The following is a 27678-nucleotide window of genomic DNA, read 5'->3' on the forward strand; positions in this document are numbered from 1 at the left end:
CTAAAAGTTCAGATTAGATCAATCTGTCCGAGTTTTTACTTCCGGGTCGCCAAATTTATCGCGCATGTGCAGTGAACAGCTGGAAGAAACTGATCAGAGAAAAGACGGTCAGAAAGAGAAACGAAGATATTATTTTTGACTTTGGTCTCTTTGACACGCTCACATGATCACAGCGATGGTTCTGTTGACTATATTCACCGGATACGTGGTGACTTCCCTGGTTCTTTTGCGATATCCGAATCTAATACATCGGCGGAAGGAGATCAAATTCAAGCCGAGAGTAATTGGCCATCGAGGAGGTGAGTTTGAGATCTGTATCACGTATAAATTATTCCAGACAAACTAAAAACTGATTTCTCGGAAATTCAATTTGCAATTGAGAAAGGAATGATTATGCGTATTTAGCGGGGTAGATTATCAGATTTGTTATTATGTTATGGAAGAATGGTTTATTATTTTCAGAATTTAAGTACTTTACCTCTGAACAAAATATTAACTGGTGTGGACATAAAATCGGACTGATTTGAATTTCATTCTGCTCCCCTCACTGTCAATTGATGTACCCCACCCACCCAGGGTTCCATGCATCTAGCAGTATATAATTGTATCTAAACCAAAAACCGTATGTACATACATGGTGTTAACTTTCATTCACAAATCTTTTGATTTATAATTGCTCTCAAAAAACTAAGGCAGTGAACACAAAAAGTCCTCATACTGTTGACTACAGTAATATGGTCAAATAATTGTGAGTTCCGCAGACTAATCCAAAAACTTTGTCTGCTTAATGCTTCAATATGAACTCATTCAATTTTCAATTGTTTGCAATCTGTTTCGTGTATTGCATCATTGGGAAATATATCACAGCTCTATACCAATACCAGCTTATCTTTTTCACCACCAGTTCCCTCTTTTACTCAGAAATTATCAAAATAGTCCCATTTATAATCTATTCTTTCCTTCAGAAGATTGGGACAAAAATAACCGAATTTTTTGAGTAAAATCTGAATATGCAGTGACCGAAACCCTTTTATAACTAATTATTAATGATTTTCGTATGTTCTATGTTTTGGCAAGGGCCAAATGAAAAATTACTTTTATAATATTATTTATTAACTATAATGACTCATTAGACATCCTCCATATGCGGCCTGTCTCACATCATTAAGATATATAACTGTACATATGTATTCGTAAAGCTAATGATGATAATAATTTTTATTGAATCGTATCTATTTTTAAACAATGATAAAGTTGTACAATGAATAAAAACAAGGAAATATCTAAACAAAACTCTTTCACATACTTATATGGCACATTTTTCTCACTCGTGTATAGTTCACATTTTAGGGGAAACAAAATGTTCTTTATCTTCGATTTCACGTTTATCACTGCCTTGATGATAACAAATTAACACTTTGCTACATGCGCAAGAAACATGTGTAGCGATTTTCTGTATTCAAATGTGAATGTCTGATTACCACCAAACTGAAAAAAAAAAAAGTGAATAATGCCTTAAGTGAAACAGAGCATACCTGAAATCACGCAGGAAATTTTCTGTCATTGTAATAGGCTTATTTATTTACTGGGCTTTTGTCTGGCAATCTGCTTAATTCAAGCCATGGAATGAGTATAGTGTCAAGTGTACAGATTACAAAACCAATAATTTATCACAGTATGTGCTAGAGTGAAAAAAACCAAACTGAATGTTACTTCAAGTACATAATTTTTAATTGCATTTTCATGAAAATAGCTTACTTGTTCCAAGTATAGGACTTTCCTCATTTTGTTGTAACTCCAAGGTCAATGAATAATATATCTTTATTCATATATTGTAACTGAGGAAATGCTCTGTGCATTGTGTTGACTTTGAATGAATAATTCACAGTCATTTGCATAATAGCTTCTGAGTGATGATAACCAGGGGATCACCCATTTTTTTTAACTGTCAGCTTTCTTAAAATAAACACATTTAATATTTTTCAAGACTTGTAGAAATTATGTCTATAGTTCAAAATCAAAAAACTACATACAAATATGCAAAATGTAGGGCCAAAATATTGGTAGAAAAAATGCTAGCATTCAGAGGGATGAATGACGCAGATGTCATGCCGTGTTTCATATGGGTCCCATGTGATATATACAACATATGCAAAATACACAAACCATTTTTTGTGAATTTCATATGAATTTGTTTCAGCGAACATTTTACTGGGGTTCTTGAAGAAGACACTTCCATGAAATTACATCTCCTAGCAAACACTTCCAAATTGTGATATTGGAAACATTTCTTCAAAACACTCTACCAAGTTCATGGTGTACATTGTGATAATGACTTTATATGTATGTGATAACATAGGGTGAAACAAATTATATGTTGTTATTAAACGGGTATGTATGGTTGTCAAGACTTATTGAAACAATTCTAAAATAAAAAATGGTGATAAATTTTTCGCCTTTAGTTATTAGTTTGAATTCCTGCATGCAACCGGCTCGAGTTAAGGTAACAACTGACTGTGAGTTAAGGTAACAACTGACTGCGAGTTAAGGTAACAACTGACTGCGAGTTAAGGTAACAACTGACTGCGAGTTAAGGTAACAACTGACTGCGAGTTAAGGTAACAACTGACTGTGAGTTAAGGTAACAACTGACTGTGAGTTAAGGTAACAACTGACTGCGAGTTAAGGTAACAACTGACTGTGAGTTAAGGTAACAACTGACTGCGAGTTAAGGTAACAACTGACTGTGAGTTAAGGTAACAACTGACTGTGAGTTAAAGTAACAACTGACTGCGAGTTAAAGTAACAACTGACTGCGAGTTAAGGTAACAACTGACTGCGAGTTAAGGTAACAACTGACTGCGAGTTAAGGTAACAACTGACTGTGAGTTAAGGTAACAACTGACTGTGAGTTAAGGTAACAACTGACTGCGAGTTAAGGTAACAACTGACTGTGAGTTAAGGTAACAACTGACTGCGAGTTAAAGTAACAACTGACTGTGAGTTAAGGTAACAACTGACTGTGAGTTAAAGTAACAACTGACTGCGAGTTAAGGTAACAACTGACTGCGAGTTAAGGTAACAACTGACTGCGAGTTAAGGTAACAACTGACTGCGAGTTAAGGTAACAACTGACTGTGAGTTAAGGTAACAACTGACTGAGTTAAGGTAACAACTGACTGTGAGTTAAGGTAACAACTGACTGAGTTAAGGTAACAACTGACTGAGTTAAGGTAACAACTGACTGCGAGTTAAGGTAACAACTGACTGTGAGTTAAGGTAACAACTGACTGCGAGTTAAGGTAACAACTGACTGTGAGTTAAGGTAACAACTGACTGTGAGTTAAGGTAACAACTGACTGCGAGTAAAAGTATCAACTGACTGCGAGTTAGGGTAACAACTGACTGTGAGTTAAGGTATTAAACAACACAACGTCTGATAAATATAACAAATAAAATACTAATTTAATTGACTGACATTTTATGCAAATAAACTCCAACGTAATGAATACTGAATTCTGGGTAATTTATTCACACATAAAGCGTGCCTAGCTGACAGAGATGATGCATTATTCAAGTGTGCAAATTATTTCAGTCTGCCAAGTTCCTCTGTGAAAATCTAAACAGACTTGCTGATGAATACAAAATTTCCAGTTTGAATTTTATACAATTAGACAAAGCAGGTGAAATCAGTCGATTTTAAATAAATTGTCTCGTAAAAGTTTCAGTCGTGTAAATGAGTTTTTTCTTCTTTTGAAATATTATTAAAAATAAATATTTAACATCTCAATTATATATGAAACTTGGGATTTTGTTTTATCCCAAAACTTAATATTTTCCTGGTTAATTGTTTATCATAATAAATATTTAATTGCAGGAATTTGCACCATTTTTCACGAAATAAACCTGCATAATTGTAATGGGAAATTATAAACATTTCGTCCAAAATTAATGAATCTTTTTTACAAAATAATACATGCAAATTTTGGCTTGAAAACATTACCACATTCAGTGAATTATTCTAATTCATCTGTAACATTAGTTTTTTGTTTGATTCCTTGAGATTGACATGGGATCTGTCTTCACCCCCTCCCCTTCCTCCCCGAGTATGAAACTTCATTCCCCTTTCCCACCAAATTTACTGATTATAAGCTGTCACCGTATTTTTCTCTAAAATTAGTTGCAGAAAAAAACAGACAATAAAAATAGCAAAAATAAATTCCAAGTGAAAATGAAGTATTCTACAGTACATAAACTTATTGACTTTTGTGGCACTGATACTATCCTTGTCGCCATGGATACACTTTTTATTATCACTGTCCTTTTTCACCATTATACAAACTTTATTTTGTGATATTCTTTCAATTAAAATAATTTTGTTGCATATTTTTAAGTAGTCTTGCTTTTCAGAAAAGCAAGCAATTTTATTTTTGGAGTTAGCAAAAAAATATGTTAATAATCAAAGTAATTGACACTGTAGGAGAAAATGTTATCAAAAAGTTTTCGCATGCACATTATAAAATTGTACATCACTTCCTTGTATTGTATTAATAAAACTACACCTGCTAATACATATCATATCAACTATCCTTTGAGGCTTTCACCAGGTGATGTCTTGAATAAATGTTTGGCTTCTAATAATATTATCAATCTGTGTGTTATTTCTATGCCAATATAAATATTGTTAATAATACCGATAAATACGCTTTCTCTCGAACAAAATTTATAAATCTCAATTTCAAATGTTTGTGTACTCAAATTAAGAAACTATACTTCAAAAACATGTATACTTCAAAAACATGTAACTATATGCTCTGTCAATCTAAATGAAATGACATCATGCATAGTACAGCTCACAAAAAACGACCTCACATGCTGAAAACCATTGTGTTGGTAAGTGGTTGGTGATGCACCATGCGGCAGTCGGTGAGTGATCTAAGCGTGGATGTTGAGTGAACTACGTGCCATGCCTGCCAGCTTGATTGAAATCCTATTGAAATTTTTGTATCATATGATTGGCAGAGTAATTTTTTCTGTGCATAAGATTGAAACAAAAATTCAAGTTTAAGGTCAGATCTGCAGAAAATTATTTTGACAAAAAAGTATTATAAATATTATAAATATTAAATATATAAATTAAAATTTATTTTTATAATCTGTTTGTGTATAATTATAATTGAATAAAAATTGATTTATTATAAAGTGAAAGGGAACTAAAGATGTCAAAAGTTGTGTCATATGACCCATTAGTGTTTCATTGCAGGAGAGAGGTTGGCCGAGTCAATGAATATTATAAATGAGATTTTGATATCTTCACTAAACGTCAAGTATTAAATAAAGATTTCTCGTTTCTGTTTCCCATTAGATTGATTGTTAGAATTTCATGAATACATGTGTTTTAAAGTACAAAGTTCAGGGCAGTCAACTTTTTTGTAGTGATCACAGGTTCTGCATCACTGTGGTATGTGACTAATCATCAAATATTTCTCACAATTGGTGGTTATTCAAACCATCTAATATTTCACATTCTAAATATATAGGAATGTTTATGGCTTGAACTATGCAAATATGAATAATATAGTGAATATCTGTATTTTTCTGATGACATCAAGGTGAACTGGTCACATGAGGGGGCCCATCAGTTGCCTCTTGATATGCCTCCGTAAAAAGTTGATAAAAAGAAAAAAAAGGGTTATAAAAAATATGCAAATTCAGCGAATGAACATGATTCTTCTATTTTACTCTCTCGTATGTTACGAGTAATTACCACATAAAAATTTAACGGAAAGAGAATAAAAGCATAAAAAGATATTACAGGAAAAGACTTCCATTTACTAAATATTTTCAAATTTATTTCAATGTACGTGATTGTTGTGCTCTAGTATAACAACAGTTTTGTCCAAATTTGTTTGTAAAATTATTCATTTTCATTTTTAAAAATTGTGATTCATTTCTAAAATGAGTTATATTTCACTCATGAAATCTGACATGATTTGCATTAATGAACACTGCGGATGTCACTCAGGAAGACAAAACAATCGTATCAGTTCCTATATAGATATATTGATATTCTATGATGGTACTGTTGTCAATTAATCCTTACAAGCCACCTGTTTATGTTCTGAGCAGTTCCTAAGCTTTTGTGTGCAGTTCGCTGCAGAGTAACATCACCTCAGATTTATTCCAAATTTCCAAAATATGCTTCGTAATAAAATAATTTATCTGTGGTCAGTATTACATATTTTATTATGATAGATGTTTTTCTATTTTATCCCATAAAACTATTATGGTTAGTTTGTCATTTTGTGTTATGTGTTATGCTTGATATGCAATGTACGCAATGCGAGTAAAACAGATTGTTTGTTTACCAGTGTTTAATGTTAGAAGTGGATGTCAAAATGACTATGAAAAGAGTTAAGCCTGTGTTAGTGACTACGTTCATATAAAGACCACCTGTCTACAGTGACCATCTTTGAGCAGTCAGAATGTAATGTACATGTAAAGTGACCTGTATATGAAGACCACCTGTCCATAGCGACCACTTTTGAGCAGTCCCAATGAAATTTACATGTAAAGTGACCTGTATATAAAGACCACCTGTCTACAGTGACCATCTTTGAGCAGTCCAAATGCAATTTACATGTAAAGTGACCTGTATATAAAGACCACCTGTCTACAGTGACCAACTTTGAGCAGTCCAAATGCAATTTACATGTAAAGTGACCTGTATATAAAGACCACCTGTCTACAGTGACCATCTTTAAGCAGTCCCAATGCAATTTACATGTAAAGTGACCTGTATATAAAGACCACCTGTCTGTAGTGACCATTTTTGAGCAGTCCCAATGCAATTTACATGTAAAGTGACCTGTATATAAAGACCACCTGTCTACAGTGACCATCTTTGAGCAGTCCTAATGCAATTTACATGTAAAGTGACCTGTATATAAAGACCACCTGTCCGTAGTGATCACTTTTAAGCAGTAAAATGACCTGTATATGATGACCAAGTCTGATGTGACCAGTGAACTCTCTTTTGACACCCGTTTAGTCAAATATGAATCTGTGTATAAAGGACAAAAAGATGATTACATGTTTAGTAAATTTCACTACTGTTTACACTGAAATATGTTCAGTTTTATCAAGACAAGAAATGCATATTTTTATTTGTTAAAATATTTAAGTTAGGGTTAAAAACGTGTCTGTGAACGTTGTCATCATTTGATCTATTTTGATGCTGTACCACGTTCTGTGATAACATCGGTTCTACTTTTAAGTAAGATATAATCGTGATGAATGCAACTGTTGTCAATTGTATCAACCATATTGATGTTTAATTAGAAAGTCCCAATTACAGCGGCTGTTGCTGTTCCAGTTTAGAATGCCACCCACCCTCCCAGTGCAACAAAGGTCAGGGGTCATTCCTGCAGGTGTAATATTCCTTCAATGACATTTTATTTTCATTTAAATTTTTGATATCTGACAAAATCGCTTGTCATTACTTTAATGAATGAGATTTTTACAGTGCCCATATTTGGGGTTGACTTTTTCACAGACTGAACAAATTTTCAAGGATGAGGGCATAATATTCTACATTTGAAATGTATGTACATGTTTCGCAGATTTTAGCAATAATAGTGAGTTTTAAACGCCAAGTGCAACAAAATAAGAATTTACCGGTATATTGTTACATCTATTCTTACCAATGCAAAAATCTGAAAAAACCAACAGTTTCTTATTTGGTTAAGTAAACTTTTATAATTCAACCCATTCTGAACGAAATATCATTTTTCGATTACTGGTACACATTATCCGTCAAGCGATAAATTTACTTAAAATGTTTCTCAGCTCAGGAAATTATCATGGCAGAGAAGTCAGACATACCGATATATAAAATAAATGGTTTATAACCTCATTCATGATAAACCTGTGTAACTTTTTCATACATGTACTGTAGAATACTTTATTTTCGCTTGGAATTTATTTTTGCTATTTTCGCTGAAGGGATGATTCCGTGAAAATAAAATCCAGCGAATATACTTTTTTTCCTATATTTCACATTAAACTCATGAAAAATCAGTGAAAATAAATTCCATACAAAATGCCCAAAAAACTTTTTCAGCGAAAATTAATTCCAGCTAAAATAAAGTATTCTACAGTATTCTATCAACAACATTGTATACTGGAAAAGTATTTCCATTTAGAAATTGTAGAATATATAAAAATGTCTAACTTTTGATGGAAATGATTATGATGTGTAAACATAAGGAAGTGCAGGATAGTTTCCGAATAAGGAAGACATTCTGCTGTAATATATTTAAATCTGTAACACTTGAGCGCAGGGTTTCAGGGTGAAGTAGGTAGGTTATGTAGCTGTGAGCTACGTGAGGTAAAAGTGTTATCGATAGAAGCTGCGGAAGCTGCAACTACCTGGCAGAGGACAGCGGAGGCTGTCCGGAACTGGTAGAAAACAGCGAAGGCTGTAAACTACGATGTGTTTAGTAAATGAATATTAATAATAAATACATACGAACAAAATACATAAATAATAATTTAAAAAAACATAGAAACCAAATCTTGGGGGAGAAAAAGAGTATATGATAAATATATGAAGCCCTGGTGGTGAAATGGGGCAGTGGTGGGTTCAAGAAGTCAAATAGACTGCTTCAAAACGTGTACAGCTTGAAGAAACTGATGACATAGCAACAGAAAGACGCTCATGAATATGCAAATAGTTGTGTCAATAAATATTGTCTAATATAAACATTAGACTCCCATTTATTATAATGGTGACCTACAGCGCAAAGAACTTCCCAGCTCAGTGGTCTTATAAGTTACCTTATAAAATAATGAAAACTCATAGTTGCTGTTGACATAGGAAGTAAAGTATACACTGTGTGCTCATCAAAAAATTTTAATAATTCTTCCGTGAATTCAAACTTTAATAAGGTTAAATTTAATAATATAAGCTCTAATATAATTTGTCATTACTTTTCCCTATGGAAGATCAGTTTATTAAACTGTTAATAAATTATAAACCTTATTAATTAGATAGAGCCTTTTTGGTTGATCCTATGCAATATTAATGGTGTGCCAAACATTAAATTTTAAACCCATTATTTTTTATCTTTTCTCCAGAGAAAAAGATAGTATCATACTATTACAAAAAGAACATAAAAATAAGATATGAATTCAAAGAAATTTTCTAATTATTGAATTGAACAAATGCCTATTTTTTTCTGTAAAATTGCTAGAATTTTTAAACACTCCTAGTGACAATGATCTGATAGGTTAAACACTCCTAGTGACAATGATCTGATAGGTTAAACACTCCTAGTGACAATGGTCATATAGGTTAAACACTCCTTGTGACAATGATCTGCTAGGTTAAACACTCCTCGTGACAATGATCTGATAGGTTAAACACTGCTAGTGACAATGATCTGATAGGTTAAACACTCCTAGTGACAATGATCTGATAAGTTGAACACTCCTAGTGACAATGATCTGATAAGTTAAACACTCCAAGTGACACCGATCTGATAGGTTAAACACTCCTAGTGACAATGATCTGATAAGTTAAACACTCCTAGTGACAATGGTCATATAGGTTAAACACTCCTAGTGACAATGATCTGATAAGTTAAACACTCCTAGTGACAATGATCTGTTAGGTTAAACACTCCTAGTGACAATGATCTGTTAGGTTAAACATTCCAAGTGACAATGATCTAATAGGTTAAACACTCCAAGTGACACCGATCTGATAGGTTAAACACTCCTAGTGACAATGATCTGATAAGTTAAACACTCCTAGTGACAATGGTCATATAGGTTAAACACTCCTAGTGACAATGATCTGTTAGGTTAAACATTCCAAGTGACAATGATCTAATAGGTTAAACACTCCTAGTGACAATGATCTGATAGGTTAAACACTCCAAGTGACAATGATCTAATAGGTTAACACTCCTAGTGACAATGATCTGATAGGTTAAACACTCCTAGTGACAATGATCTGATAGGTTAAACACTCCTAGTGACAATGATCTGATAGGTTAAACACTCCTAGTGACAATGATCTGATAGGTTAAACACTCCTAGTGACAATGATCTGATAGGTTAAACACTCCTAGTGACAATGATCTGATAGGTTAAACACTCCTAGTGACAATGATCTGATAGGTTAAACACTCTTACTGACAATGGTCCGATAGGTTAAACACTCCTAGTGACAATGGTCTGAACGGTTAAACACTCCTAGTGACAATGGTCTGAAAGGTTAAACACCTGTAGTGACAATGATCTGATAGATTAAACACTCCTAGTGACAATGATCTGATAGGTTAAATACTCCTAGTGACAATGATCTGATAGATTAAACACTCCTAGTGACAATGGTCTGAACGGTGAAACACTCCTAGTGACAATGGTCTGAAAGGTTAAACACTTGTAGTGACAATGATCTGATAGGTTAAACACTCCTAGTGACAATGATCTGATAGATTAAACACTCCTAGTGACATTGTATGTTAGTAATGTTCTTATGCTGGCAATGTTTTTTTGTTGGCATTTACAATGGCATTACAGTAACCACTCATACTGCCCTTGCACAATGTTTTCAGTATTTATACATGTGTGTGTACATGTTAAGTCTGCAGCATGTCATTTGCATTTACCCATTATCAAAACCAGCTGGTCAATCGTCTACATTTCCCGTAATTATACCATTCACGTCTGTGTTCTTTTTAGCACTTTATAATCATGGTCCAACACTGCTGGATCCACGCATGAATTCACAATTACAGAATTATTACAATAAATCTAAATCTATCCATTATTTCTAAGTGAAAATTTAATGCACCTCCATTAGAAGCACATGTGATATGAATACAGATTTATGAATATTCATGATATAATTTGCATGTAACCAGTGGTCACTAATTGGGTCTCTTGGTGGCCATTTGCTTTACAACAAATATGTGTGCATCATATGTTCTTTTTGACATGACATGACCTTTTTTAATCAACGTTTTTGAAAATTTTAATTTTCAATCTTAATTAAAGTTCAATCTTAAGAAGACCAAATCCTTGTCAACTCTATGTTAACTGCTTCCTTCAAAAGAGATAGCTATAATCTGCATATTGTCAATTACAAGGATTTAGGTTTACCCGATTCAGATAGAGATTACCAAGTATGTATTCTTACCAGTATATTCATTGTACAATGAAATCACTAAGATTTAATTTTTACCTATGTATTATAAATACATGTATGAGTAAAAAGACTTGATTCTAATATATTATTGAATTAATTTTTTATTTTTGCTTTAACTTTTTATAAGAGATTCAAAATGTCCTCAGGCATTCGAGTGCTTCAATGTTCAGATAACATTTTTTAAGAGGGTTACATTTTTTGCTACAAATAATTAATTGGTTAATTTAATAATTCTTTTTTTATTTTTTCACCAAAATTTGGGGGCTACATTCTCTTATACTTTTCTATAATTTAGTTTTTAATTTTAGAGCAAATAGACATGTGCTTATCCAGGTAATTGAAATTTTTTGAAAACAAAAAAGAATACAAAGATTGATTTCCTGAAAAGTGACCTGTAGCCAATATTGAAATTGTGTCAAAAATAAACACACAGTCAGATATTATAAAATATTATTATTATAATTTTCAAAGGGTTAGACTATAATTGTTTTATTATGTAATTAATAATTAAAATTTAATTCATTCAACACTATAATATAAGATAATTAAATGTAGATCATGTCTGTTTTAATAAGGCTTGATTGAGCTGATTTATTAAAAATTGAACTCAAGGAATGTTGTTAGCTGTATGAAATATAGGCTACGTGCATAGACGATATGAAGATCTGTCAAACCCCCTACTGTGTTATTTCATTGCTTTCAGTGAGTACTCTCTGCTGCTTCAAAATCTCAAACATTTGATAATTGTTTTGATAATTTTTCTCATAAAAGAAATACATTAATTCTAACCAGGTGTTGATTTTGTTATCATTTCAATATTTCCATATCGATGGCTTTAATACACGTGTATACTCTATCCTGTAAACTGTAAATCAGGTTTATTTTGTGACAAACATATTTTGTCATTTTGCAAGTTGGGTGAAATCATTGTGTAGTAGTGAACTACGTACATGTATTCACAAGGTTCCTTAAAATATGAAGACACACAGACTTTTGTCATGAAATTTTATCTTAACAATGAAAACAAATTTTTAAAGCGTGACAAATTTTTTATATTTTGCTGAGTCATGAAATCCTACAATAAATCACAAAGAGCAAATAAAATCGGAGGGTACCCAAACTTGTTTTCTAAGGAAGAATGACTTTGCAATTTCCCTATACATTAAACTCCATTTTGGCGGCCATTTTGAATAGAAAATGGTCAAAATAAATACAATTGGGAATTGTGGATCATAATTCAAATAAAAGTTTGTGTACCCTGTGCTTTGTTCTTTAAAATTTCAATGCCACAAAGAATAATTAACAAAGTTTTTGATAATTTCTGGAATAAATAAATTTTAAATTACTGTTGTAAAAATTAACTTTACAGTTACTATTGGAGGATAATAGATTGGAGTTTAATTAATATCATGTTCATTTCATTTTTTAATGGACCAGTGAATTTGAAAGTCACTATGACCTTCATTTGAGATGGTATCAAACATAGAGCTGCATGACGCTGCTTTCACCTATTAAATGCCATAAATTTTTTCCGCCAAAAATTTGATGTAACATTTTGCTCAATTTTTTTGTATTTTCGAACAATTTTCCTATTAATTTTAGACCAAATAGACATAATTTTTTATTGACTACAGATCTTGATAAACATTTTCGATAAACTATCGAAAAATTGAAATGCAGCTTGTGAAATCTATGACAAAAGTTGACTTCGGCAGCGTTCAAAGATTTAACAATTAAATCTTAATCAAAAAAAAAGAATGACATCCATGACTATATCAAAGAAATGACAAGCCATTAAATGAATGTCAGTTTCTAGTTCCAGCTGTCACCCTAACTTGACCTCTGTGAAGTTGTTGTTGTAACCATGGAATATAATAGTAGTCACTTGTAAGCAAGCTTCCTTTTCTGAATTGATCGAGTTATTGATTTACCAAATAATGCACAAACAGTATCCATATGAAGTCCTGCTTGAATGTTTTTCATAAATACGATCTTGATAATTTTGCAAAAACAATGTGGAATTTTATATCATGCATAATTAACATCTGATAATGAGATTTCTAATCATAATAATTTGTTAATATAATTCATTGTTTCTGAATAATTTATATTTGCTACATACAATGTATGTTGTGTGGATTTTATATATTAACAATTCTTGTATATTACTAATAGAAAAAATTAAACAGCATGTGAATATTATCAGAACCATGTGGGAGACAATTTCATCATGATCGCCTTGAGTCTATGTACATTTCATATTAAAATACATTCACTTTTAACGCAATCATCTTCACTTGTACAACGCTTCAACGCTCATTAAATTACGATGATCGTTCATCTTTCTTTTTTCTTCCTAAATAATTATTAACAGTCTGATTTACTATTATGTCACTATTTAATGTTCTTTGTAGATTTTTATCAGGATGTCATGAAAACTAAAATAATGCGTAAAATGTTGTATCTTTTTAATTAATACTCTACATGTCTGTACTGCTAATACCATCACCCTCCCCCACCCAATAGTTCAGCTACACATTATACGTAACGTGCATCATCGTGCACGGCAAGTTAGAATATTATACACATTGTTTATGCGGGCGCTCATATTTTGAAAGTGACTAGCTGTGATGACTATTGGCTTTTAATTACTGTACAATGTATATACATGTATGTTAGTTTAAGTTGCACTTTTAGTTAAGAGATATAGTATTGATTTGTATATCATTACCCTGGAATGTGAGTTCATATCATATAGGGGGTGTCATGCAATTGAACTTTCTATTTACATAGTTTATTGTGAAGTGTATTTAATGTGCAGTTCTGTTTTATATTTTCAACCCCCCTTTAACATTTGAGGTGCTGTTCCACCTTATACCGATTTTAAAAGACTTGTCCATAACTTTTGGAATATTTATGGGTTTTACCAACTGGGGACATGTCATCACTCATTGAATGCATTATGCAAATAGATGTTATAACCTGGAATGTCAATTCGCCGCTGTCCGTCGTTAGTGTATTAATACTGTCTGTAATGACTCACCTGACGTGACACAGCAAATAAGAAATCTACCAGCCGTTTAAGTGCTCTATATAATCAGACTTATATCAGTACTAAGAACACTGCTCTATATTCATGGAAACTTCTTTAATTATCGGTATAACGGTTGCAGCACTGTTTGTAATTTACATAATTGTGTCTGTTGTGCTGTTGAAATTCCCAAACATTGTACATCGACGGAAAAATATTTGCTTTAAAGCTCGTGTTATAGGTCACCGGGGAGGTAAGTATATCCGCCATATGAATGCGTCTAATTTCTGTATGAATATGTATCGGTATTCTATCTAATCAAGATACTATGCCAAAAAGTTTTGTTTTTAATATTCAAATATTAATTATTATGAATACAGACTGTCTTCGGTTCCAAAACATGTAATAATTGTTATTTTTATGGGTGAATGAAATATTTACAATATGCATAATAGTGTTTATTTACCCACCCACCTCTCACAATTCCAGGGTTTCATTTGTTCATTGCCTTCTATATTTTGGGAACAATTGGTTTGACAAATAAATTGTTATTTAGTGGCAATATAAAAATTGCCAATTAACCCTAGAATAAAGAAAAGAACAAAGAAAATTCTATTATCATAAATATTCCTAAGGGAAGTGTTTATTTGAGAATAAAAATTGAAAAAAAGGTACCCAGTGTGTTGATTTTATGACTCAAACAGACTAGAAACATTTCTTCTTTTTGGCTTTACTTCAAATTTGGAATTATAGATCGAGTTACTACTGCTTTAGGACTGGAATGTTTGCAGAGCATTTGCTCTGTAGAATCAACTAAGCTGTATGTACAACCAAGTGACCTAATTAACAATCAATGTTATCAGATTCCATCTTTTAATTCACTTTAAAAGCTCTTCAAATACTAGTAATCTTCAAGATTTCTGACTTGATTCCAGCAATGAACTATCCTTTGCATATACTTTTCCCAATGTTAATTGCTAAAAGGTCAAATGTACTGCAGAATTAATTTTTTTTTCTGTTTTTGATTGAGGTTTTTGTCTACTGGTTTTTCTAGCACAGTCATGCTGATTTTGTTGTATTGTTGTATTGTGCCAGTTGTGGGTGTTTCCTCGTAGAGGTCATTGATCTTAGATAGACATAGAGTAGGTACACATATATACATGTATACCATATGTATTATCAAGTATCTTCTTTGTGTTTTACGATTTCTTAATGATTCACTCAGAGAGCATTCATAGACTTTTCTGGGGTCTTGGAACTATATTTTAAAATATTTTGATGGTTGAATTTTGAGAAGGAAAAAAATGAGGATTTAATCGGATTCTAGTTTATTTGTTTCGAATTACTGCAGGGCCACAGTGATTTCAAAACAGAAGTAAATGACTTTGAACACACAATCAATTGGACGCTGATTCAGAAATAATTTACAGCGTGTAGATGCCTTGAAAAGCATCAAAATATGATGATTCCCCCAGTTCCTGTAACAGTCCATCAAACATTTCTCATAATAATCTCAGGACTGTCTGTGAATGTCCCACAAGCAACTCAATCAAATTTGGCTACCATCAAAATAAATAATCAGATGTACTGTTTTATTTCATGCTGTTCATGAATTCTTATTGAAATTGTTCAAACAAATGTGTATTTTTGCATTTTCTCAGACAGTTTTTCTCCAAAAATATATTTTGTGCTTGGTGAAAATATCAAAGGTTGATGACAAGTGTTACCGGTATTAGTTATATGACATTTTTAAAACATAATTGTGATCATTTCTCGCCTATTTATCAGGTTAAATTCCTTTAGACAGACTTGTTTTACATGACTAGATAATTAAGACAATTTATTGTTAATTAATTACCATGGGCAACATCACTTAGAAGTGTACTAATATATTCAAAGCGTAATAATCGATAAAAGTATCAGCATCTATTCTATGCAGGTGCATTACTGGATATGTGCGTAGAATTCTGTAGAAGTCAAATGAAAAATGTTTTTGAATTCCCTATTTGTTTTAGAATCTCATCTCCCATGGAAGCACAAGTAAATCTAAAATTGTATGTTGTATTCGGGATGATTAATAAATATGACTTATTTTGTACATAGTTTACGTAAGTACATGGGATACAAAATAAAAGCAAGTACTGTATGACTGCAGAAAAAGTACCTGTAATTCGACTTTGACAAGATAATTAAACAAACAATGTATTTATGTTTGTTATTTATGTAATTTACCGCAACCTTGTAATAGGAAATGTTACTTCCAAATATGGAACAGTTACGCAGTAATTTCAAGATGGCAGATGTTTTTATAAAGTGAAGCTCATAGTAAGAAAGTTACTATAATTTTCACAATTTGTTTTTCAGTTCTGGGCATTCTACACCACAATAAATGTTGATTGCACATTCAGGATAGTGCAATCACCTCACATCGAGTTACGCAACACATGGATTGATATTGTCACTTTACTGTCTTTGTGCGTGCTTTGCATTATCCACATAAAAAACTCATATCAACGTCAAGCAGCAATAACATTTTATTTATAATTAAAATTTATGCTTCTGTAATAAGAAGCGTGTGTTTGATCGAATGTCAAGTTCAAATATTCAAGCATTTCTTTATTTGAAACAATTGTCTTTGTTAGGCTAGACGTAACAACGAAGTGAGAGAACCACGTCACTAAATTCCAGTGTTGTGTTAACATGCAATAGCAAAAAATAACGTACAATTTTTTTTGCACTTTTATTTCCGGCGGTTTATCGCTTGCTAAATTATGCAGACTGAAATATACGTATAATAATTAGGTTATCACGAGAATTGAATTATATATGCACTTGGGTGATACAAGGTCACATTGACATCTGTGCCGACTATGTAGTCTTTCGCTCCTTTTGAGTGCCATTGCCAACGTTTGGCACCATTAATAAAATGATTTTGACAGTCTGCTGCTTCCTAAATTAAATGTTGATAAAACTTGACAAACCTTTTGATCAACAACAAAAAGCAATATCTGAAACTGTCTGTATGGTGAGGACAATTTTACAATTTAAAAATATTTGCACTGAACTTTTTACGGGGAAAATATCTAGCACTCAAAGGGTTTATAATGATAACGCATTAATATTATAATTGTGGTATTTTTAAAAAGTAATCTTTGCTTGGATCCAGGGATATAGATTAATCTTTTTGTGCTTTATTCCCATTAGTGCTTTAAGTGCATTTAGTAATGTTAAAATTGCAAACCTTAGAAGATTTTCTGGCTGTATATTATTCATCAATTTATTAAGATCTGTGTTAAATTATTATTGTCTGTTCATTGAGGAAAGTTACAAATGTAATCTGGAGTCAAAACAAGGTCTGTTGTGACCTGTCAGAGTGCATGTGTGTGCATGTGCAAGGAATGGCTGTTTCTTGTCTAAATTGTACATGTTAAAGTTCAAAAAGCATGTTACTCATTTTTATGTATGCTATAATGGCCAGCAAAGCAAAATGTAGCTTGTCAGAGTTTTTGAGATCAGCTGCTGCCACGCCATTTGTCAGAATGATGTTCAGGTGACTCGCGTGGAATAAACAACTTCCTGCAGATGAATTTTATCTGAACTTTGTCTATCGTATGAGCATGTGTGTCTAGTATGACAGTGAACATCGCAAAAAATTACCTCTAAAGGGAGACATACATGTTCACGATATTTGATTATTGAAGTCGTCCTACAATAGACTGACTAAATTCTGACTGTTGATTGTGTTTCTTTCTTTGTGTGTAGATAACTGTGAGACTAGATCATGAGTTTTTATCACTCTTATGAATATATTTTGTCTATTGCTTCCAGGTGCCGGGGAAAATTTGGAGAACACATTGACAGCTTTCAAAAAGTATGTAAAACTATTTTTTGTACTTGATAATTATACATCACTTTATAGTAATTTTATTGCATGTCTAACCATGTTGAGAAAGCTTACATGCCTAAGTGGTGTTCTGGCCAGAAAGGGGGGGGGGGGGTCATTAGACACTTGGCTCCCTTTCTTTATAAATGTTCTTCCCATGTATGGATTATTCTTTGTACATCTTTGCTGCATCCATGGCTCTAATGCAGTAAATCTTTGTCTCAAAACACTGCCTGAGAGCAGTGTACATCCTTTACCAATAAGAGTGTTCTATCAATTAGCATAAATGAATATTCATCAGGAGTGTCCTGTGTGATTTGAAAAAGACTCTCTCTTATTGGCTGTTCAACTGTAGCCAATCAGGAGCCATCTTATTCATTCACTGGGTTTGATAACTTCATAATACTTGTAAACTTGAAAATACTTCAACCATGCTCTTGAATCTGATAAGTAAGATAACATGGCGTTCCAATGTTTTTCTAAAATTTCTGTGGTGAATTTAATATATTCATGAAATAAATTTTGAATTTGATGTGGATGAAATGTATTTTGTCCAAATAGCATGATTGCACTACTATATATATATATATATATATATATATAGCAGAATTTTAGTTCTTTTCAGGGAAAGCTATAATTACTGTTCAAGTTTTTTTGATATGCTCATTTTATAGCAAATTTGTATTTTGCATTTTTAGTTTGACTTTTTCAATAATAACATACATTATGCATGTTTGTTATAGTGGGGTAAAGGCTGGTGTTGAGATGCTAGAACTGGATTGTCAGCTCACCAAAGATGAACAAGTTGTGGTTTGCCATGACAACGACTTAGAAAGAATTGCTGGTTATGATATGCTGGTGTCAGACACAGATTATGAGGTATTTCATAAAAATGTATGACTGTTTGTGAATCAGTGGCGAAAGCTTTTTCATAACAGGTTTGTGTGCCTGCACTATGTTAAATAAGGATATCCTCTTTGACTTATGACCTAGTTTCATATTCTTTTTCAGACAGGTACTAATTCCAAATACAGAATTTTCTCACATCGACCAATAGAAAACACATAAAGCAAAAATTTCATTTATTATTAATTTTATTTCGACCATAGATTCGTATCTAAATACCGTGTTGTATGTTAGCATTAATGTCTCTCGCTCAATTATGTTACGCTTGATTTGAACAAAACATGCCACTGAATTCAAAATTGGTATTAAAAATACAAATGCATTTTTCAATTTGTTTTATTTTCTAGGATCTGCCACCAATGAAACAGAATCTGCATGTCTCGTTTAGTAAAGGTACGTTTAGACTTTATATATTTTGCTACATAGTGTTATATTTAATCGAGTTGAATATCTAGTGTCAGAATAGTTTTGTTGACAATATCGATGATTGCATGACTTTTTACTACAAAGTGACCAACACTCACAAAACTGCTCTATGTTGTTGTAATACAGGGGTCAAAAAAATAACATGTGCTCAAAAGATATCACGTGTTGTGGATGGAATATCGCAAACGTTGGCAACGCTTTAACTTGACTTTCACTTGACTAACTTTTCCATGTTCAATTTCCTTGTTTTATTACAGATAAATTTTGTAATGGAAATGATGATAGACGAATACCACTTTTACAAGAAATATTTGATAATTTCCCAGATATCCCAATTAATATTGATATAAAAACCAATAATGATAAATTGATTAGTAAGGTAAGGATTGTGTTTTTCACAAACTTTGAACATGTCTGCGCAACGATTATCACCATTAAACAGTGTCTTAGCATTTAATGCAAGATTTCTTTCTAACTGTGACTGTTTAATGCAAGATTACTTTCTAACTGTGACTGTTTAATGCAAGATTACTTTCTAACTGTGACTGTTTAATGCAAGATTTCTTTCTAACTGTGACTGTTTAATGCAAGATTTCTTTCTAACTGTGACTGTTTAATGCAAGATTTCTTTCTAACTGTGACTGTTTAATGCAAGATTACTTTCTAACTGTGACTGTTTAATGCAAGATTTCTTTCTAACTGTGACTGTTTAATGCAAGATTTCTTTCTAACTGTGACTGTTTAATGCAAGATTTCTTTCTAACTGTGACTGTTTAATGCAAGATTTCTTTCTAACTGTGACTGTTTAATGCAAGATTACTTTCTAACTGACTGTTTAATGCAAGATTTCTTTCTAACTGTGACTGTTTAATGCAAGATTTCTTTCTAACTGTGACTGTTTAATGCAAGATTTCTTTCTAACTGTGACTGTTTAATGCAAGATTTCTTTCTAACTGTGACTGTTTAATGCAAGATTTCTTTCTAACTGTGACTGTTTAATGCAAGATTACTTTCTAACTGTGACTGTTTAATGCAAGATTACTTTCCAACTGTGACTGTTTAATGCAAGATTTCTTTCTAACTGTGACTGTTTAATGCAAGATTTCTTTCTAACTGTGACTGTTTAATGCAAGATTTCTTTCTAACTGTGACTGTTTAATGCAAGATTTCTTTCTAACTGTGACTGTTCAATGCAAGATTTCTTTCCAACTGTGACTGTTTAATGCAAGGTTTCTTTCTAACTGACTGTTTAATGCAAGATTTCTTTCTAACTGTGACTGTTTAATGCAAGATTTCTTTCTAACTGTGACTGTTTAATGCAAGATTTATTTCTAACTGACTGTTTAATGCAAGATTTCTTTCTAACTGTGACTGTTTAATGCAAGATTTCTTTCTAACTGTGACTGTTTAATGCAAGATTACTTTCTAACTGTGACTGTTTAATGCAAGATTTCTTTCTAACTGTGACTGTTTAATGCAAGATTTCTTTCTAACTGTGACTGTTTAATGCAAGATTTCTTTCTAACTGTGACTGTTTAATGCAAGATTTCTTTCTAACTGTGACTGTTTAATGCAAGATTTCTTTCTAACTGTGACTGTTTAATGCAAGATTTCTTTCTAACTGTGACTGTTTAATGCAAGATTACTTTCTAACTGTGACTGTTTAATGCAAGATTACTTTCTAACTGTGACTGTTTAATGCAAGATTTCTTTCTAACTGACTGTTTAATGCAAGATTTCTTTCTAACTGTGACTATTTAATGCAAGATTTCTTTCTAACTGTGACTGTTTAATGCAAGATTTCTTTCTAAGTAACTGTGACTGTTTAATGCAAGATTTCTTTCTAACTGTGACTGTTTAATGCAAGATTTCTTTCTAACTGTGACTGTTTAATGCAAGATTTCTTTCTAACTGTGACTGTTTAATGCAAGATTTCTTTCTAACTGTGACTGCTTAATGCAAGATTTCTTTCTAACTGTGACTGTTTAATGCAAGATTTCTTTCTAACTGTGACTGTTTAATGCAAGATTACTTTCTAACTGTGACTGTTTAATGCAAGATTTCTTTCTAACTGTGACTGCTTAATGCAAGATTTTTTTCTAACTGTGACTGTTTAATGCAAGATTTTTTTCTAACTGTGACTGTTTAATGCAAGATTTCTTTCTAACTGTGACTGTTTAATGCAAGATTTCTTTCTAACTGTGACTGTTTAATGCAAGATTTCTTTCTAACTGTGACTGTTTAATGCAAGATTTCTTTCTAACTGTGACTACTTAATGCAAGATTTCTTTCTAACTGTGACTACCGGGTATTTAATGCAAGATTACTTTCTAACTGTGACTGTTTAATGCAGGTTTCTTTCTAACTGTGACTGTTTAATGCAAGATTTCTTTCTAACTGTGACTATTTAATGCAAGATTACTTTCTAACTGTGACTGTTTAATGCAGGTTTCTTTCTAACTGTGACTGTTCAATGCAAGATTTCTTTCTAACTGTGACTGTTTAATGCAAGATTTCTTTCTAACTGTGACTGTTTAATGCAAGATTTCTTTCTAACTGTGACTGTTTAATGCAAGATTTCTTTCTAACTGTGACTGTTTAATGCAAGATTTCTTTCTAACTGTGACTGTTTAATGCAAGATTTCTTTCTAACTGTGACTACTTAATGCAAGATTTTTTTCTAACTGTGACTGTTTAATGCAAGATTTCTTTCTAACTGTGACTGTTTATTGCAAGATTTCTTTCTAACTGTGACTGTTTAATGCAAGATTTCTTTCTAACTGTGACTGTTTAATGCAAGATTTCTTTCTAACTGTGACTGTTAAATGCAAGATTTCTTTCTAACTGTGACTGTTAAATGCAAGATTTCTTTCTAACTGTGACTGTTAAATGCAAGATTTCTTTCTAACTGTGACTGTTTAATGCAAGATTTCTTTCTAACTGTGACTGAAAAATGCAAGATTTCTTTCTAACTGTGACTATTTAATGCAAGATTTCTTTCTAACTGTGACTGTTTAATGCAAGATTACTTTCTAACTGTGACTGTTTAATGCAAGATTTCTTTCTAACTGTGACTATTTAATGCAAGATTACTTTCTAACTGTGACTGTTTAATGCAAGATTTCTTTCTAACTGTGACTGTTTAATGCAAGATTTCTTTCTAACTGTGACTGTTTAATGCAAGATTTCTTTCTAACTGTGACTGTTTAATGCAAGATTTCTTTCTAACTGTGACTGTTTAATGCAAGATTTCTTTCTAACTGTGACTGTTTAATGCAAGATTTCTTTCTAACTGTGACTGTTTAATGCAAGATTTCTTTCTAACTGTGACTGAAAAATGCAAGATTTCTTTCTAACTGACTGTTTAATGCAAGATTTCTTTCTAACTGTGACTATTTAATGCAAGATTTCTTTCTAACTGTGACTGTTTAATGCAAGATTACTTTCTAACTGTGACTGTTTAATGCAAGATTTCTTTCTAACTGTGACTACCGGGTATTTAATGCAAGATTACTTTCTAACTGTGACTGTTTAATGCAGGTTTCTTTCTAACTGTGACTGTTTAATGCAAGATTTCTTTCTAACTGTGACTATTTAATGCAAGATTACTTTCTAACTGTGACTGTTTAATGCAGGTTTCTTTCTAACTGTGACTGTTTAATGCAAGATTACTTTCTAACTGTGACTGTTTAATGCAGGTTTCTTTCTAACTGTGACTGTTTAATGCAAGATTTCTTTCTAACTGTGACTATTTAATGCAAGATTTCTTTCTAACTGTGACTGAAAAATGCAAGATTTCTTTCTAACTGTGACTGTTTAATGCAAGATTTCTTTCTAACTGTGACTGTTTAATGCTAGATTTCTTTCTAACTGTGACTATTTAATGCAAGATTTCTTTCTAACTGTGACTGTTTAATGCAAGATTTCTTTCTAACTGTGACTGTTTAATGCAAGATTTCTTTCTAACTGTGACTGTTTAATGCAAGATTTCTTTCTAACTGTGACTGTTTAATGCAAGATTACTTTCTAACTGTGACTGTTTAATGCAAGATTTCTTTCTAACTGTGACTGTTTAATGCAAGATTTCTTTCTAACTGTGACTGTTTAATGCAAGATTACTTTCTAACTGTGACTGTTTAATGCAAGATTTCTTTCTAACTGTGACTGTTTAATGCAAGATTTCTTTCTAACTGTGACTGTTTAATGCAAGATTTCTTTCTAACTGTGACTGTTTAATGCAAGATTTCTTTCTAACTGTGACTGCTTAATGCAAGATTACTTTCTAACTGTGACTGTTTAATGCAAGATTTCTTTCTAACTGTGACTGTTTAATGCAAGATTTCTTTCTAACTGTGACTGTTTAATGCAAGATTTCTTTCTAACTGTGACTGTTTAATGCAAGATTTCTTTCTAACTGTGACTGTTTAATGCAAGATTTCTTTCTAACTGTGACTGTTTAATGCAAGATTTCTTTCTAACTGTGACTGTTTAATGCAAGATTTCTTTCTAACTGTGACTGTTTAATGCAAGATTTCTTTCTAACTGTGACTGTTTAATGCAAGATTTCTTTCTAACTGTGACTATTTAATGCAAGATTTCTTTCTAACTGTGACTGTTTAATGCAAGATTTCTTTCTAACTGTGACTGTTTAATGCAAGATTTCTTTCTAACTGTGACTGTTTAATGCAAGATTTCTTTCTAACTGACTGTTCAATGCAAGATTTCTTTCTAACTGTGACTGTTTAATGCAAGATTACTTTCTAACTGTGACTGTTTAATGCAAGATTTCTTTCTAACTGTGACTGTTTAATGCAAGATTTCTTTCTAACTGTGACTGTTTAATGCAAGATTTCTTTCTAACTGTGACTGTTTAATGCAAGATTTCTTTCTAACTGTGACTGTTTAATGCAAGATTTCTTTCTAACTGTGACTGTTTAATGCAAGATTTCTTTCTAACTGTGACTGTTTAATGCAAGATTTCTTTCTAACTGTGACTGTTTAATGCAAGATTTCTTTCTAACTGTGACTGTTTAATGCAAGATTTCTTTCTAACTGTGACTGTTTAATGCAAGATTTCTTTCTAACTGTGACTGTTTAATGCAAGATTTCTTTCTAACTGTGACTGTTTAATGCAAGATTTCTTTCTAACTGTGACTGTTTAATGCAAGATTTCTTTCTAACTGTGACTGTTTAATGCAAGATTTCTTTCTAACTGTGACTGTTTAATGCAAGATTTCTTTCTAACTGTGACTGTTTAATGCAAGATTTCTTTCTAACTGTGACTGTTTAATGCAAGATTTCTTTCTAACTGTGACTGTTTAATGCAAGATTTCTTTCTAACTGTGACTGTTTAATGCAAGATTTCTTTCTAACTGTGACTGTTTAATGCAAGATTTCTTTCTAACTGTGACTGTTTAATGCAAGATTACTTTCTAACTGTGACTGTTTAATGCAAGATTTCTTTCTAACTGTGACTGCTTAATGCAAGATTTTTTTCTAACTGTGACTGTTTAATGCAAGATTTCTTTCTAACTGTGACTGTTTAATGCAAGATTTCTTTCTAACTGTGACTGTTTAATGCAAGATTTCTTTCTAACTGTGACTGTTTAATGCAAGATTTCTTTCTAACTGTGACTGTTTAATGCAAGATTTCTTTCTAACTGTGACTGTTTAATGCAAGATTACTTTCTAACTGTGACTGTTTAATGCAAGATTTCTTTCTAACTGTGACTGTTTAATGCAAGATTACTTTCTAACTGTGACTGTTTAATGCAAGATTTCTTTCTAACTGTGACTGTTTAATGCAAGATTTCTTTCTAACTGTGACTGTTTAATGCAAGATTTCTTTCTAACTGTGACTGTTTAATGCAAGATTTCTTTCTAACTGTGACTGTTTAATGCAAGATTTATTTCTAACTGACTGTTTAATGCAAGATTACTTTCTAACTGTGACTGTTTAATGCAAGATTACTTTCTAACTGTGACTGTTTAATGCAAGATTTCTTTCTAACTGTGACTGTTTAATGCAAGATTACTTTCTAACTGTGACTGTTTAATGCAAGATTACTTTCTATTAAACTGTGACTGTTTAATGCAAGATTTCTTTCTAACTGTGACTGTTTAATGCAAGATTACTTTCTAACTGTGACTGTTTAATGCAAGATTTCTTTCTAACTGTGACTGTTTAATGCAAGATTTCTTTCTAACTGTGACTGTTTAATGCAAGATTTCTTTCTAACTGTGACTGTTTAATGCAAGATTTCTTTCTAACTGTGACTGTTTAATGCAAGATTTCTTTCTAACTGTGACTGTTTAATGCAAGATTTCTTTCTAACTGTGACTGTTTAATGCAAGATTTCTTTCTAACTGTGACTGTTTAATGCAAGATTACTTTCTAACTGTGACTGTTTAATGCAAGATTTCTTTCTAACTGACTGTTTAATGCAAGATTTCTTTCTAACTGACTGTTTAATGCAAGATTTCTTTCTAACTGTGACTGTTTAATGCAAGATTTCTTTCTAACTGTGACTATTTAATGCAAGATTTCTTTCTAACTGTGACTGTTTAATGCAAGATTTCTTTCTAACTGTGACTGTTTAATGCAAGATTTCTTTCTAACTGTGACTGCTTAATGCAAGATTTCTTTCTAACTGTGACTGTTTAATGCAAGATTTCTTTCTAACTGTGACTGTTTAATGCAAGATTTCTTTCTAACTGTGACTGCTTAATGCAAGATTTCTTTCTAACTGTGACTGTTTAATGCAAGATTTCTTTCTAACTGTGACTGTTTAATGCAAGATTACTTTCTAACTGTGACTGTTTAATGCAAGATTTCTTTCTAACTGTGACTGCTTAATGCAAGATTTTTTTCTAACTGTGACTGTTTAATGCAAGATTTTTTTCTAACTGTGACTGTTTAATGCAAGATTTCTTTCTAACTGTGACTGTTTAATGCAAGATTTCTTTCTAACTGTGACTGTTTAATGCAAGATTTCTTTCTAACTGTGACTGCTTAATGCAAGATTTTTTTCTAACTGTGACTGTTTAATGCAAGATTTCTTTCTAACTGTGACTGCTTAATGCAAGATTTCTTTCTAACTGTGACTGCTTAATGCAAGATTACTTTCTAACTGTGACTGTTTAATGCAAGATTTCTTTCTAACTGTGACTGTTTAATGCAAGATTTCTTTCTAACTGTGACTGTTTAATGCAAGATTTCTTTCTAACTGTGACTGTTTAATGCAAGATTTCTTTCTAACTGTGACTGTTTAATGCAAGATTTCTTTCTAACTGTGACTGTTTAATGCAAGATTACTTTCTAACTGTGACTGCTTAATGCAAGATTACTTTCTAACTGTGACTGTTTAATGCAAGATTTCTTTCTAACTGTGACTGTTTAATGCAAGATTTCTTTCTAACTGTGACTGTTTAATGCAAGATTACTTTCTAACTGTGACTGTTTAATGCAAGATTTCTTTCTAACTGTGACTGTTTAATGCAAGATTTCTTTCTAACTGTGACTGTTTAATGCAAGATTTCTTTCTAACTGTGACTGTTTAATGCAAGATTTCTTTCTAACTGTGACTGTTTAATGCAAGATTTCTTTCTAACTGTGACTGTTTAATGCAAGATTTCTTTCTAACTGTGACTGTTTAATGCAAGATTTCTTTCTAACTGACTGTTTAATGCAAGATTTCTTTCTAACTGTGACTGTTTAATGCAAGATTTCTTTCTAACTGTGACTGTTTAATGCAAGATTTCTTTCTAACTGTGACTGTTTAATGCAAGATTTCTTTCTAACTGTGACTGTTTAATGCAAGATTACTTTCTAACTGTGACTGTTTAATGCAAGATTTCTTTCTAACTGTGACTGTTTAATGCAAGATTACTTTCTAACTGTGACTGTTTAATGCAAGATTTCTTTCTAACTGTGACTGTTTAATGCAAGATTTCTTTCTAACTGTGACTGTTTAATGCAAGATTTCTTTCTAACTGTGACTGTTTAATGCAAGATTACTTTCTAACTGTGACTGTTTAATGCAAGATTTCTTTCTAACTGTGACTGTTTAATGCAAGATTACTTTCTAACTGTGACTGTTTAATGCAAGATTACTTTCTAACTGTGACTGTTTAATGCAAGATTTCTTTCTAACTGTGACTGTTTAATGCAAGATTTCTTTCTAACTGTGACTGTTTAATGCAAGATTACTTTCT

At 32.0% G+C, this 27678-nt stretch overlaps 1 protein-coding gene across 4 annotated transcripts in view; it reads left to right on the forward strand.

Moving 5' to 3' along the window:
* Window positions 1-93: 93 nt before the first annotated feature.
* Window positions 94-27678, forward strand: part of LOC102805375 (lysophospholipase D GDPD1-like) — a 43020-nt gene continuing 15435 nt past the window's right edge. For 2 of the 4 annotated variants that reach the window (XM_085491279.1, XM_085491278.1), the window contains exons 1-5: window positions 94-299; window positions 18078-18120; window positions 18876-19011; window positions 19386-19431; window positions 19722-19843. In XM_085491279.1, the coding sequence (XP_085347405.1) occupies window positions 164-299; window positions 18078-18120; window positions 18876-19011; window positions 19386-19431; window positions 19722-19843 (483 nt within the window). In that variant the 5' untranslated portion in view covers window positions 94-163. Of the gene's footprint in view, window positions 300-14174; window positions 14503-18077; window positions 18121-18875; window positions 19012-19385; window positions 19432-19721; window positions 19844-27678 lie in introns of those variants that run through there. The other 2 variants (XM_085491277.1, XM_085491276.1) reach the window with 1 other exon arrangement.

The sequence above is a fragment of the Saccoglossus kowalevskii genome, chromosome 16 (assembly GCF_978046115.1).
Source record: "Saccoglossus kowalevskii chromosome 16, keSacKowa6.1, whole genome shotgun sequence".
Taxonomy (NCBI): domain Eukaryota; kingdom Metazoa; phylum Hemichordata; class Enteropneusta; family Harrimaniidae; genus Saccoglossus; species Saccoglossus kowalevskii.